At 32.9% G+C, this 16,202-nt stretch overlaps 2 protein-coding genes across 2 annotated transcripts; one reads left to right on the forward strand and one right to left on the reverse strand.

Moving 5' to 3' along the window:
* Window positions 1-278: 278 nt before the first annotated feature.
* Window positions 279-4,920, forward strand: BO94DRAFT_355584 (putative nuclear pore complex subunit Nup133). The gene is made up of 4 exons (XM_025607126.1): window positions 279-752; window positions 816-885; window positions 938-4,246; window positions 4,305-4,920. The coding sequence occupies exons 1-4, from the start codon at window positions 432-434 to the stop codon at window positions 4,640-4,642; spliced, it is 4,038 nt and encodes a 1,345-aa protein (XP_025470606.1). The 5' UTR covers window positions 279-431; the 3' UTR covers window positions 4,643-4,920.
* On the reverse strand, window positions 4,746-5,832 carry BO94DRAFT_564176 (uncharacterized protein). Its single transcript, XM_025614399.1, has 4 exons — window positions 5,779-5,832; window positions 5,595-5,727; window positions 5,416-5,572; window positions 4,746-5,346 (listed from the first exon to the last, which is right to left on the reverse strand). Exons 2-4 carry the CDS (start codon window positions 5,650-5,652, stop codon window positions 5,094-5,096), a joined length of 468 nt encoding a protein of 155 aa, XP_025470607.1. The 5' UTR covers window positions 5,653-5,727; window positions 5,779-5,832; the 3' UTR covers window positions 4,746-5,093.
* Window positions 5,833-16,202: the final 10,370 nt, after the last annotated feature.

The raw sequence follows: 16,202 nt of genomic DNA on the forward strand, positions 1-16,202 counted from the left end.
TCCTTGAGACTCGATATAGAAAATAGTCCTACCCAGATACTGAAAGCACATAATTGTAAGTGTGGCGATAGTAGTATTATACTTGTAGTGCCGCATACTTGACTGCATACTTGTAGTAAAAGCTATCTATCCATCTATTTATCTACTTAATAATAATGTACCAAAAGACTGCATTTAGAGAGTGGGTGGCCCCGTAGTAGTACGGCGGCGGCTTGGCTGCTTGACCGCCTTCGGAGCGGCCGCGATGGACAGCTACTACTACTACTATTATTATTATTATTTACTCGACATCTTGATACAGTAAATAAAACCTCGGATTGATTCTTCATCGTCAAACTGAAGTACAAATACATGTCAGATACGCACTTTTGGGCTTGAGAACACGCAGGGCCCCTTTGGTTCTCATTTGATTTGTGCGAGGCCTTACAAAAATGTTTGTACCAAAGGCACATCCATCATCTGCTTCTCTTCGCAATCCTCGGAGGCGCCAGCGTACAAACTCAGATGAATCTCCAAAGCCACCAAGTGCGAAGAGACAGCGATCTGCGCTGCGCCAGGAAATCCTAGAGCCATCATCCAACCCTCTAGCCGAGCAACATATCCAGCTCGGATTGCAGGAACGCCTCCCGTCAACATCGCTGGAAGAAGACCTCGCAATCGCAGAGAATGTCAACGTCCACCGAAGCATTCCAATAAGGGGTGCTAAAAGGCCAGAGAAGCGCGAGGACGGAGGGGATGGAACAGTTGTGCTTGTGAGTGATTATGGAACACTCTGACTCCCGAAATTCCATAATCTTATGTTAGTTTGTGTATAGTCGAAAACAGAGTTCTATACGGTAACCCAGCTACCAACTTTGCCGGACCAAATTCTTGGTCTGCAATCAGGCAAGTATTACTTGAGCCGTCATCTTGATACTTTAGTAACACTGATTTGCAGGGCGTTTTAGAGGATCATTTGGAAACAGTCATGGATATGCTCTTGCTCTAACAAAGTCGCACGCCATCATCTGGCCATATATGACCGCAACTCCATCCCCTTCTCCTGCAGATGTTTTCACGCTTGCAATACCTGAATCACGCTCAGAGTCCAGCGATACTGTCCCCCTCGGATTGCTTTTATCGGCCGCTGCAGGTGGAGCACCGGGGTTGATGGTGGTTATGCCGTATTCCGGGAAAGTCATATACTGGGAAACCGTATCGAGTGCTGCATCATTGGGGTTCGCCAGACAGAAGCATTCCGGCCTTCAGGGGTGCATACACGGCTTGCTCTCTGGGGAGCACGCCACGGACGTAATCAATAGCGAGCCGTCTGGTGTTGTCGTCACATTTTCCACCGGAAGAGTTGCTCATATAACCATCAGGGACCCCCAGGGGAAGCCAGCAGTGACTGCATCGTTTCTCAGAAACCCCCCAAGTGGCGGTAAAGCCGGCTTACTGGGGAGTTTAAGAAATGCCCTTGGAGGTGGCTTTTACAGAAAAGACATCGCTGCTGTTCGCGCAGGCGAGTCCCACCAGCGTGGCCAACGGGATGTCATAATTGCTTCGTCTATCGGTCTTTTTGAAGTTTGGGACACCCACTGGAATAATGGAAGCATGCTAAAACAGCAATTTGATATTGGGGATCTCTTACGTGAAGCCCTTGGGTCCCAGTCTGAGGATCAGGTTAATGATGAGAACCTAAGGGTCTTGGATTTTGCATTGTCCGAGGTCGAAAGCGACGGTGAAACGCATCGCGATGGTCCCCATCCAAAGCTGATCACAGCAGTTGTGATTCGTGACTCAAGAAAAACTCGGAATATGTTCGTTGTGCAAATGGGGCTTTCCAGCGACGTTCAAATAAAATCAACTGCCACAATTGACCCGCATGGCCTACCCGCACAGCTGGAGTTCTCGCACGTTAAATTATTCGTACCAAGTCCTGGACACATCGCGTTCATTCTCGTTGGGCAGTCAGTTGTGTTACTATCATTGAGCACCTATGAACAGCCTGCCATTTCACAGTATGCAATTTCTGGCAGCCAGCAAGGGCGAATGTTCAGGGATATCATCCCCCTGCGATCCGGAGAAAGCTATGAGATATTGGGCAGTGGAAGTGAAAATCAGAATGGTGAAGAATCATTAGCTGCGTGCCTACTCATGGTTCGAGATTTTGGTATCATCCGCATCACAGCTTTGCCAAATAAAAGAACAAGGAGCAATATTGATATTGGCCAAATCACGGCAAAACTCAAAATCGAGCAGGCCATATTCTATGGCACAATGACGAAGAACCCATTGAATTTAACTGGTACTGGTGGCTTAGGCTTCCCGGTTGACGAAATCGAGCAGGCTGCATTGGAAATTTGCAGGGAACTTATGCGATCTGCATCAGAATTCATTCCTTCAACCGGGATATCCGTCGATCAGAATTTGAAACTCCGCGCGAAAGCCCTTGATGAACTCGCCCTCTTATTGACACAGCACAATAAGGCCCTCCGTCGTGAAGTTTGGTGGGAGCTGCTTTGGGGTGCGGAGAAGCTTGCAGCCCAAAGAGCTATGTGGAAATTAGAAGATGAAAGCAGAAAATGCGGCAACAAATCTTCAACGTTGCTAGCTCATATAATTGGATTAATGAGCGAGAAATTTAAAACAAAGATTGAGAAGCAAGCCGGAGATTGCGATCCAGTACGCCATTGGTTCCTATACGATACTTTTCAGATGGAGCACATTGTGCCGTGGATATTTAACGCGATCAAGCCTCAAAAGGGAAGCTCTACGAAACAAGGGCGGAGGATGTCAGAACAGCTGCTGGAAGCTAGCGAACTCTCTCTGGCTGTTCTAGAGACAGCATTTCGTTACCGAGATGAACATTCCAGCCGGTACGGAATAAGTGACGGCTATCTGGAAAATGGTGTGTTGATGAGTGGCTACAATGGTCTCCCAGAGTTCTGGACATCACAGCGCTATTGTTACATAGAATCGGGACACCTACTAGATCTGGAGCTTGACAGTTGCAGGGCTTGGATTCAACAAACAGCAGTCGGCGTCGAGCCACCAGAAAATCAAACTGTCCAAAGGATTGCCAAAAACAGCGCCAGACAGCTCCATGTTTTAGGACATATGCATTGTGAACGGGTCCAGTGGCTTTCAGCCCAAGAAGATCAAAAGCTTGTCGACGAAGGGATCACCACAGAACATGCTCAGATTAAGCAACGAAAATGGCAGTTGTTCAAATTGGCAGGGATAGGTCACCTAGAAGATGCCATCATCCTTGCCGAGCAGTTTCGAGACATGGGAGCACTTGTGGAACTCATAATTGAACTCCAGGACCAAACTAAAAGCCTTGTGGTTCCTGAAAGTTCACTGAGCAGTGTTACGAATGCAGACGATAATGCATCTGAACAGCTGAGTAAAAGGATTTCCTTCTACTTTGAGAAATTTGGGGAACCATGGGCAGACGCGTTCTTTTCTCGACAGATCTCTATGGGACAGTCTGGGATCCTGTTTGCAATGAAGAAGTTTCAGCCCTTCGTCACTCGTTTTCTACGAAAACACCCAGGCTATTTACGGCTGGGCTGGATCAATGATGTGATCGGCGAAAACAACTATGACTACGCTGCCCGATCCTTGGAGAAGTTGGCCACTAAACATGAATCGGATATATGGTGTCATCGCGTCGAGTTGTCTCTAGCAAAGCTTGCAAACCTAGCAGCCTGGGAAGAATCAGCTATGCCAGATAGTTTGGTTGTTCGCAATAATGTCAGGCGCTTGGAAGATTTTGCGGAAATAGACGCCGTCCAAGAAGTAATTTTTGCTTACATTGCACCAGCGTTGCATAGTGCGATTGACCAAAAAGCGGAAGTTGATATTGCAATCGAACATTTCCGCAAACCAACTGCAGGGGATAGACCATCATTGCATGAGATATTTAGCGAGGCACTCGCTAAAATTGTCACGCGACAGGTCGTTGGTTTAGATGAACTGATTGACCTGCTAACGCTTATATGTCTAGCCCAAGTCTCTGAACATGGTCAAGATGAAATTGTGGGGAAGCAATTCTATCTAGCCTTGCGAATTATCCGGCTTTCTTGCGACCAGCGGGACTCGCACTACAATGCTGCATTGCAGAAATTGGTATGGAGAAGATGTATGATAGATAGCGATTGGGAGCGAACAGGGGAAATTGCTGATCAGATGGGAATGAGCACGGAATCGCTTCTCTATGGCACTGCACTCTTTCGTACCCTTTGTTGGTGTCTCAAGGACGGTAAGCCCCCTTTGGGATCAAATATTGTTGTTTCCAGCGTTTACTAAAGCTGCTACAGCGCGCGACGAAGACTCTAATTACCCTAAGCTTTATGTCCCCTCCACTCCACACGACGTGTTATTGAGTGAGTCGGAGGCTGATCTTATAACATCACGCTTCCCCCCTGAGCGACGGGTCCGGATTTCTCGTGATCTTGCTAGGGAAAATGAGATCCTGCACCAGCACATCGCAAAGGGAAGGCTTGGTTTCTGGTTCAAGAACCTTGTCGACTCGGTTGAGACTGTGCCGCAGGGGCTTGCTGCGGCTTCTGTTAATAATGACAAAGGCAGCAGCAACGTGCAAGATTGTATCCAACAGGAGCCAGAAACTGGAAAGACACAGCTCAGTTGGCTCTAGGGTTACAACTCCAGTCTCCGCAAATATTTTAGCTTCTCTATGCTGCTTATTGCCACGATGTGCCTGAAGATACACTGCTGGTAATGAAATTACATTATTGCAAATAACTATCGTTTCCTCTTGCGCTCTGCCCGGTGAATTTCACATCCTTTGATAATATTTCTCATTATATGACCTTTTTACGGAAGTCTTAACAATGCGGTGCTCGTTTTGAGCCCATAGCTCATTAGACCGAGGCTCCTGCATCTATTACTCCGTGTGATAGATCCATTGAGCGCAGGTGACACTAAGCAGAGATAGTACATGTCGCAAGCAAAATATCATTCTCCCGTGTTCCTAGCCCAAGCAGCCGGTGACCTGAGGCCCGATAAAAGCACCTTCATGATTCCTATATACTGACTCAGATAAATAAAATTCCTCATCTGAATCCCAGTTTATCGGCGCAGTTTCGCTAGAGGGCGCTTGAAATGCCCTCAACAACTTCAGTATTAGCACTAGTGATACTGTCAACTTTCGTTACCCTTTCTTCGTTCATGGGGGAGGCATCTAAGGGTCCATGCAAGTTGTCTTCAAATACGGGCTCTGGCTCGATGGCTTCGAACTTGGTCGTGAACTCTGCTATGCCCTGAGTGCTGCTATTCGAGTGACGTCGTGTATTTGTAAAGTTGTAGCCATAATCTTGGACTTCATCGCCAGAGCGGCCCCTATAGACAGGTCACTGGACATTCTTTTTCGCAGGCCAAGATAAGACAGCTAGCCAGTATTGTACTGACCAGTTCCTTTTGCCTCCTCCATCTTTCTTTGTCTTTCGAGGATCCGCATCCACGGGTCCAGACTTGGCAAAATAGCGAGGAAGATGCTCATGGGGAAGGGCCGGCCCTTCTTGTGATGCAGTGTGATCCTGATCGTTGATCTTGTGTGAACGTGTCACTGGGGCAGTTAATACAGATACAAGAGCACACAATGCGAGCTTGATTCCTTGAGGCCAGTGCAAGAGCAAATCTAGTCATGAGACAATATGCAAGCTTAGGTGGACTTACTCTTGGCTCGCAGGACTCTTAAGCGATATTTCTTCTTTTTTAAAACTTGGGTAGGTAGTTAGTGAATAACTAGCAGATAAGCAGATGACCCTGTACATGTTACACACTTGGCTGGGAAGAAGTGAAGTAAAGCTGGTTGTCTGGATTGGACCCCTCTTCTATGACTCCCCTTGGGAAAAAGCAGATGTCAGTTATATCATTAAGAATCTTGTATGGCGGATATATCAAGTACCTATTGAATAAGGGTGCATACAATAGGCGGGTTGCAAATCCGTTCTAAAGCTCGTTGGGTTGCTGATGGAAGCGGTCTGTCAATTGAGAATGAGGAGAAAGGATTGGATCGCCAGTCGAGTAGTTGAGAGATGCTTAAATGTATATATGTATCCATCAATGTCATGCCACATTGGAGGTGGAAAATGCATCATTATTGGAGCATGTGACCTACATCCATTTGATACTCCGCTGGAGTTTTCGTATGACCTCATAGACTACTGAAGACAGTATATAGATTCAAGTGTGCAGCAGCCCGATTGGACCATTGGTAATGTTGGCCCCATATTAATTGTGGATACATTGAATGACAGCCCAGCCAACCCTACGCTCCCACAGATTTGTATTACAGCCTATTGTGGGCAAAGGTACTACAGTAAAACCCCCGATATAAGCAACTATATGAGAATGACGCCTTGATTGCTTCTATTTAGGTGTTGCTAAAATCCATATTACTGTCTAAAGTAGCCACGTAGCTATGTATATTACTTTACTACATGTTTGAACCCCTTCTTCGAAGAATTAGACATTCTTTAATTGAAAAGGGTTAGACCCTGTATAAGGGATGAAAGGTTGAGGTAGTGTCAAGAATATGTCTGTATTGTGATATACTAAATATATGGATGTATTTTCTTAGGATATTATTACTAGTTATCTAGATTCTACTTCTCATGGATATTTATATCTATAAGTAGATTATAAAATATATGATTTCTATATTTTATTAATTAAGATTTATAACGGACTAATATTAATATAGATATTTCTTCTAATATAGCTCTATCGCGAGTATTAGAAGAATATATATTTTTATAATTATTCTTTTTTTAAGATCTTGATTCTTAAGGCCGCGAGTAGTAAATAACTTGTAATAATTAATCTCTTTTTCTAATAGTATTTTTATATAGATTATTATATATAAATGATTTCATATATTAAAAAAGATATTATTAAAATCTTTACTTGTAACTTATTATAGAACAAAACTGTCAAGGTGCAATACAGGAACTTTTCTAAATTATTTATAATCAGTACAGATATCAAGGCTTAAATAAATATCTTAATACTTTAAATAATATTATTATATATAAAGATTGTAAGTTATTATATAATTATATTACTTGTTATTTTATATACATGCTGAATAAACCATACTGACATATAATAGAATTAATTTTAATTAATTACTATATCTCCTGAACTATTTTATATAATTATATTAAATTTTATTATCACTTTTCTATCTACTATTTATTCTAATATTTAGTATAACCAGTTATTAATAATTATTAATAATTTTATTAAGCATGCAGACCTAATTTCCAGACTATCTATATAATTTACTGTTTATTAAGATGCTGAGTTACTTATTTATAAGAATATAATTAAGGCTTATTATATGTATTTATCTTTAATCAAGATATCTATTTTACTAGCAATATTTGGAAAGGATTATTTTCTAAGTATATTATGATATTATAGTATAGTATATTATCACAAGCTGACAGCTAAACTGAATATATAGTTTAAATTATTAAAATCATAATATATTATACAGTTACTCAAGATCTATCTTAGATTTTATAATTTTTAATTATTATTAGTATTCTAAATATATTACTAAATATATCCATGAAATCAACACCTTTCTATTTACTCTTTAATATATATTTATATCAATTTTAGTATCTATTAAAAATTTATTGTTTACTTAAGCTTATATATTTTATTATCTTAATATTAAAACAGTTATGAAGTTCACTTCCATATATATATAAAACTTTATTATAATAAATGTTATTAGTCTATATTTTTTAAATCTGGTAATAAAGTCCTGATTAAACTTTATAAAGATTACTTACTATTAATTATTAAGTCTTTTAGAACAAAACTTTCTCAGTAACAAAATAATTTCTATACTGTCTTTTAAAATATTAATTACTATATATATTATTTAGATCTGTCTGTCATGGGGTATCTATAATATTTTATTTATTACTTAACTAGAATCTTATTTCCGTGTCGGTAATATCTCTTATATAAATAATTAATATATTAATTTTTTAGATAATAATAATTCTGCTGATTCTAATCTCACTAATATTAATCTTACTAATCTTGATCTATTTAAATATAGTCTTACCAAACCAGGTCTTGTATATACAGATTATTAGAAAATTAATTATATTTTGAATAAATATTATATATATTATAGTTGTGGCTCTTTTTTTATATAATTAATTATTTATTATTTTAATTATAAAGCAGATCATGATTTTTAGATCTATAAAGATAATATAGACCCTCCAGAACTTATTTATTAATATAAAGAAAATATTTCTGATCCTGGTATTTAATTTAATGTCTCTCAGTTTTCTACTCTATATAATAAGAATATTGCCTTTCTTTTATTTACAGGGATATGTGACTGCTTCATCAGCTCCCTACTTTATATATGTAGAGGTTCCGGTTCCCTGTGTCAAACCTTAGGATCGCTTCCCTAGTCCCTGTTAGCTTAGCTTCACTGTTATACGTACCGTCGAACTGAATCAAGGATGTATCAGACTGATGATTATCTAGAAATAACTGGTCTTGGACAAGAGAAGAGAAGTAAGACTGAATAATATTATATAGCTATCTATAAGTAAATACGGATAAGTATTATTACTAGATATTCTAATCATATAGTTACTTAAAGATAGTAAGATTAAGTATAAAGAATAGAACTAGCTAAGTATATAAAAGAAAGTTTTTATATATTTTATTCTTTATATATCATATTATATATTATTTAAGATAGATTAATGATTAATTTAATCATGATTCAAGATTCTTAATATATCTTAGATATACTTCCAATAATAGATCTGATGGTAGATGATTATGTGACACGTGGTCATTCTAGATATTACTTAAATCAGGATTCTACTTAATAAGAGTTACTGTCTGTCTAACCGTTACCTTCTCAGTACGTATAGATATTTCTTATTATTGTATTAAGGTTTTATTCTAGCTACTTGTATCTTCTAGCTGATCTTAAATAGTTAATAATAGTAGTCTATATTATTTTGTCTATATATCAGGCAAACTTCTAGATGATGAGAATATTTTTATAAATACTGTTTCCAAGTCTTATTCTATGAATCCCAACATCTCAGGTCCTAATATGGGCAATATTATATAATTTTTTTAAGTTCTAGACAGAATTGTGCTGGATTCTTTAAGAGTTCTTTCATAATACAGTCTAACTAGTAAGTAATATTGTTTTTAATATTCTTCTAGTTTTTTTTATTTTTGTCTTGTTACGTTGGACGTATTTTACTAATTTCTGATAGGGGTTTTTCCAGGGTATTGGGTATCTTGCTGAGTCTTTTTTTACTGGGTTTAAGGCCTTCTAGCTGAGTACTGTACTCTTTATTTAAAGAGTTAAACTTATTCTAAACTATACTGGAATAGTTGTCCTTTAGAGCTGGCTTATTATTATTATTGACTTCCATGGGCTAATTAAATAGTATAAATAGTTAATAGTCTTCTTGTTGTTCTAGTAGTACTATTAACTTATCTATAATAGCTTGTTGCCTTAACTATTCTTGATATATACTGCTTTCTGGTATTAATAGTTATTTATATTATATAGTATGTAGTATCTTACTACCTGGTATCCGTGTCACGGGTTCTGTCCAAACTTCAGGCTGAATAGTAATGATATTATAGACTTCTCTGCCTTAATTCTCGTGTATAGCTTTTAACTGCTTTTAAGACTGTTGCTGTTTCTGCTAGTAGTTCTTTGACTAATGATCTGCTTTGCTGCAGTTAAAGTATAAGTAATTCTTCTTACACTGTTCAAGTTTCTCCTTGAATATTCTGTTTTATTGAGTCTAATGCTGTGCTGTATCCAGCTTTATTAGTTTTAGTCTGTAAAGATTATCATATCCTAGACTTCTTGATTGTGCTAATCTTCTATTATTGGCTTAGTAGCTTTGCTGATTGTTTTATTAAGGTATAGACCTACTGGTCTATCAGCCTTCTTTCTTTTTGTATTATATTTATATAACTTGTTATCAATCTTGACTACTGCTGCAATCATCTGTGATAATGTGTTCATTTATTCTTACTAAATAAGTTTTTCTTGGATCTCTATCTTGAGTCCCTCTTCAAATCATGCAATATAGGTGTCTTTATCCTAATCTAAGTAACTAATAACTTATAAAAACTTGGAAGTATACTTAGATATTAATCCAGTCTGCTTGAGTTACTATAACTTTCATTCAGTATTGCGTGCTATATTAATATCTTTAAATATTTATTTAAAATGTTTCTTAAAATTTGTATAATTAATAAAGATTTTTTTAATATTGTTATTCTGATTATTTACCGATTTTTCTTAGTACTCACGGATATATGGCTTGAATTAATTAAATATTGTTCTGGTCAGGTAGGTGGATATAAAAAGAATCTTATTAATCTTGTTTCTGAGCTTTTCTTTATTTATATTAAGATACAAGTCTAACTGAGTTAAGAAAGCCTTAAGCTTTGCTTGGTTACTGTTAAATAGTTCTGGTGGTCAGACCTTGATAGACTTGACTGTTAAGTAATCTTCGAGTAGCTGGTTCCATTACTTTAAGATAGTAATACTTTTTTATAACTGACTAATTATACTTATTAATTCTTATATCATCAGGCCCTGCTACTGCGGGGTGCGCGATGAGTTTAAAACTGTTAATATAATGGATGGTTATAACTGGTAACACTCATGCTGACTGGTACTTAATATGTTAAACTCTAGGATTATTTTTCTAGTCTCTGTTAACTTAGCTTTACTGGTATATGTACCGTTGAACTAAATCGAGGATATATCAGGCTGATGACTATCTAGGAACAACTGGTCTTAGATAAGAGAAGAGAAGTAAGACTGAATAATATCATGTAGCTATCTGTAAGTAAGTATAGATAAGTATTATTATCAAGTATTCTAACCATATAATTACTTAAAGATAGTAAGATTAAGTATAAAGAACAGAACTAATTAAGTATATAAAAAATATTCTTATATATTTTATTCTTTATATATCATATCATATACTATCTAAGATAGATTAATAATTAATCTAATTATAATCTAAGATTCTTAGTATATCTTGAATATATTTCTGATAATAGATCTGATGGTAAATAATTATATGACACGTGGTCATTCCGGGTGTTACTCAAATCAGGATTTTACTTGATAAGAGTTACTGTCTGTCCGACCGTTATCTTCTCAGTGCTTTCTGCCTGACGAGTCCGCCTCGCTAGTAGTGTAACTAGCAGGGGTCTGTAACACCCTGCAGTGATCTATTAATTATCTGATATCATAACCCTGTCTTTCTACTGGAGGTCTTCCCTGTGTCTTCCACATTTGTATGTCAGACTTCCAGTATATAGCTATGTTGACGAGCCCCCTTGCTTCTAGACAGATCATCATAATACCACACATTCATTATCTTTCTTGTTTTAGCTAATAATTAGGCTTAGAAACTTTATCTTAATAATTATAAATTTATACTTTAATAATTTAATAAATAGACTAGCTTTATATAGCTTATTAAAAATTAAATAAATATATTTTAAATATCTCATTCCAGCATAACTGTAGATTAAGATATTATTACAATATATTATATAACATATATGTAAATAATTTTATAATATATTTTTTATATATTTCTAAAAAATAGTTCAGATTTTAATTAAATTAAAAGATATTATTAAAATCTTGTATAAGCGTAGGCAGGCATAAAATATAATTAAATGTTCTTAGATTTTAATAATCTAGATATAAATATATTAATAATATTAATATATGAAATTTACAATTTATCTTAGAATATTTTATATAAGAGACTAAATAAAAAGGTTTTTCTTTTAAATTTATAATAACATTTTATAAATAATATGATAAACATATCTTTATTTTCTTAAGTAAGAAGCTTTTTATAAATTTCTTAAATTTTTTAAATACTTTAAGTTCTTCGGGGCTGGGAGTAGTTTGTAAAACTATATTAATTCAAATCATATTTATAATTAATATTAAATAATCTTAATAAATAAATTATATAAGTAGTTATTAAGATAAGTTATATGAGACGGCCGTTCAACACAAAATGAAGTTGTATTAGTGCTAACTACTCTAGAACTTTAAGCGTGAAGAAGAAAAAAGAAAAACATAAAGTATTATAAGTATCTGCTAAAGAATAATACTAGTAATGATAAAGTAAATAGAATAAATAAGATAATATAAGTATTATATAATATCCAGTAAAGTTATTATTATATTACTTCTTTATTTGAGCCTAACTATTCTCAGTTAAAAAAATATTATTATTATTGTAATTTATAATAAATTTATCCTTCTGAATTATAATAATCTATAATATTAATTATTTGAAAAGCCCTGAGTAATCTGGATAATAAATATAAAGATTATATAAATAAAATAATACATTTTTAAAATCTCTAGTAGGATACTATTCAGGGTTATTTTTATTTAGTTTAACTTATTTGATCTAGTATTATAGTATATCAGTTTACAAGCCGCTCTTTAACATCTAATTATCTTTGATATTGGTTACAGATATTAATATATATTTTATCTTTAATGATAAAGTTTACAGAGTAATATTACTAGTTAATGATATAGATTTGTATCTATTATACTATCTATATATGATTTTTGATTAGATTTTGCATTTATTTCATATAACAGACTAAAGTCTGAGCTAATTATTAATTAATAATATCTGTAACAGAGTTCTGGAAAGATATTTAATTAAAAAATATAAAATTAATATTTTTATTTAGTTATAAAAAATGATAATCTTATAAGTTTCTGTAGTAAGACTATAAAGATAAAGTTAATTGATAATAAAATTTAGATTAATTATTTTAATAATAATTTATAAAGAGAATAAGTCTTTATATAATATATTAATTTATGATCTCTATTTACTTATCAGTCTAGAAATAATAAGTAATTAAAGGTTTAAGTTTAATTTATAATATATAACAGAATTTATTATAAAATTTAATATAAATTGTTTCTTACAATTTAATATAATAATATTTAAAGATTTTAATCAGAAATATACCTACTTTAAAAACAGTTAGGCTATTTTTTTAATAAAGATAGACTTTATACAAAGTATTAAAATAACTTATTTAATTTAAATAATTAAGTATTATAGATATAATATTAAAATTATAGCAGTCTTTCAGAAGTATTAAGAAATCTTTTAATAAAGATTAATTTAGTTAATCTAAATTTAATAATAATTATAAAAATCTTAGAAAAGCATTTTATTATACATATTTTTATTTATAAATTGAATAATTATTAAGATAGTATTATATATCTTGATTTTATATATTTTAATGATATCAGTATTTTATAAGAGTTGATATCTTTATTCAGTCTAAATAAATAGATAAAGATTAATAATAAATCTTATTTAATAATTCAATATAACGTAATCCACGGCCGAGTGACGCACACGGCCGTGTGACGCAGTTTTGCCGCCACCTCAAATTATTCAATAACACTACTTCAACGCGTCACTATTCTATATCTATTAGATAAAAATGTCTCTTTCTCATAAAAACCGATTATAAATGGCTATTTTAGCTATTAAAAATAAAGAAATCCAGTCAAATCAAAAAGCTGCTGATATATTTCATGTATCAGAAGCCACTCTTTACCATCGGCCTCAAGGAAAGAAATCACGTACAGAAACACGCGCTAACGGCCATAATTTATCAGTTCTTGAAGAAGAAGTCCTTATTAAGAGACTGCTAGGTACAGATAAATGAGACTTCTTAATTCAACCTGAATTTCTACATGGAATGACGCAGATTCTACTTCACGAGTATATACAAGATCTGACTACAGTTCTTAAAGTTAACTGGGCCTATTCATTTATCAAACGCTGCCCTGAGCTATATATAAGATATAATTAAAGGATTTTACATCAGTGGGTAAAGTAAGAAAATCTAAAGATAATAAAGCCATGGTTTGAAATTATATACGATGTTATTCAAGAATATGATATATATAAAGATAATATCTAAAACTTTGATAAGACTAGTTTTATAATAAGACTCTATATAATCTTTAAGATTATTACTATAATAGAATATAGTAAAAGATCTTAAAGAGTCATCCAAGACAATCGCGAATGGATAATAATTATTGAATATATAAATTTTAAGAGAATTACTATATTACTAATAATTATTTTGAAAGAGTAAGAACATCAGGCTCTGTGGTATTAAGAGCCTAATCTTTCTCTAGATTAGAGGCTTACTAACAGTGCTAATGGCTGGATAACAGATAAAATAGGCTTAAAGTGATTATTATAAGTGTTTAATCCTTTTTCTAAGCTCTATTTAACTGGTGTAAATGGTTGCTTATTCTTGATAATTATTCAAGTCACTAATCTACAGAATTTGATACTTTCTATAAAGGAAATATAATTATCTGTCTTTATATGTCTCTATATATGTCCCATCTTCTTCAGCCAATTACTATTAGTGTTTTTAGACTGCTTAAATATATCTACAGCAAATTAATTAAAGATATAATAAAGACTGGAAATAATTATATTGATAAACAGGATTTTTTATATCTATATTCTTTTGTATAGAAAGAAGTCTTTACTTTAAAAAATATATATAATAGCTTTACAGAAGCTGGTCTTAAGTTATTTAATCAAGACCAGGTTCTTGAAAAAATCACCTTTTAACTTTATATATTAATATCACTATTACTTACTGAAGACTTAATATTATCAGCTTTTTAAACATCTCAGAACTCTTGTCAGATTGATTATAAGGTTTAAAGATTATAAAGAAGTCTTTAAAAGAAAAGAACACTTTCTAGCAGTCTAGTCTCTTATATTCAATATCTTGAAAAAGCTGCGTAAATAGTAATAAATATGAACCTTCTCCTCTAACAATAAATAAAGATTCTACATGCTAAAAATGAGTGAAAAATAAGGAAGAAAGCAAGAAGGCGTATAGCTCTAGAAAATAATCTCTTTATTTCTGTATAAAAAGATCGTGACCGCATTCAGCAGCTTGATACACAGCTTAATGAGCAGGTTGATGAGCCTACACCTGTGCCTCGCCAACGCGCTCCACCACGCTGCAGTGGCTGTGGGACTATTAAACATATTATAAGAAGCTGCCTTAGTAAATAGCTATTTATTTCATTTTCTATATATTCAAATTTAATGGTGTTGTTAGTTGCAAAGCCTCAAATACATACTGGGTGCGGCAAAACTGCGTCACACGGCCGTGGATTACGTTATAGATTCTTATCATCAGAAATTATTAGCAGATTATTGAATAAAATATCTATTTTTTATATTATGTTTTTTTAATATAATAAATTTACTTCTAATAGAGCTTTAAAAAATATTTCTTATTAATTAATAAAAATTAATGTATTATTTATAAATATTCTTTTATAAAAATAATAATAATTACAGATTTAGATATTATTCAAAAAATATTAACTTCATTTATAAAATATTTAAGAGATAATAAGACTTATTTATCTTGTTTTTAATAAATTAAGATATTTATTAGGGTAATATATTTTTTAAGACAGAATGAAATTAAAAATTAATATTAAAAGAAAAACTTTATTTACTATACTTAATACGTATTTAGTTATTTAGTGATTATAAAGTATTTGAGGACTTAATAATTAATTGAAATATTAAAATAATCTAAATATTAAAGTTCTTCTAATTTCAGTCTCTATTTTTCTAGAATTTGGATAATAACTAGTAGTTTTTTATTATAAGTATTATTATTATATTCAGCAAGTAATATAGTCTTAAAATATTAGATTTTATTAATTAATTAAAATAATATTTTAATAATAATCTTATTTATTATATTTATTTCTATACAGATAGATAGCATGAAATTATAATAAATTAAAATAAATATTAAATTTAAAATATTTTGAAATATTTTAAAAACCTTAATATAAATAAGATTTTAATTAAAGATATTATTCTTCTAGATAAATTATATTAGAAAGTATATTATCTTACTATAAGCTTCAATAAATTATCAATAAAAGTTATAAAATCTTGAAAAAAATTAAATTTTTTAATAATTATAATAGTTTTTACAGAATCTATATGAATATTATTTATCATAATTGTAAATTCAAAATATTTAGTTTTAATAATAGAAAATTT

The sequence above is a fragment of the Aspergillus sclerotioniger genome (genome assembly GCF_003184525.1).
Source record: "Aspergillus sclerotioniger CBS 115572 chromosome Unknown BO94scaffold_6, whole genome shotgun sequence".
NCBI lineage: Eukaryota > Fungi > Ascomycota > Eurotiomycetes > Eurotiales > Aspergillaceae > Aspergillus > Aspergillus sclerotioniger.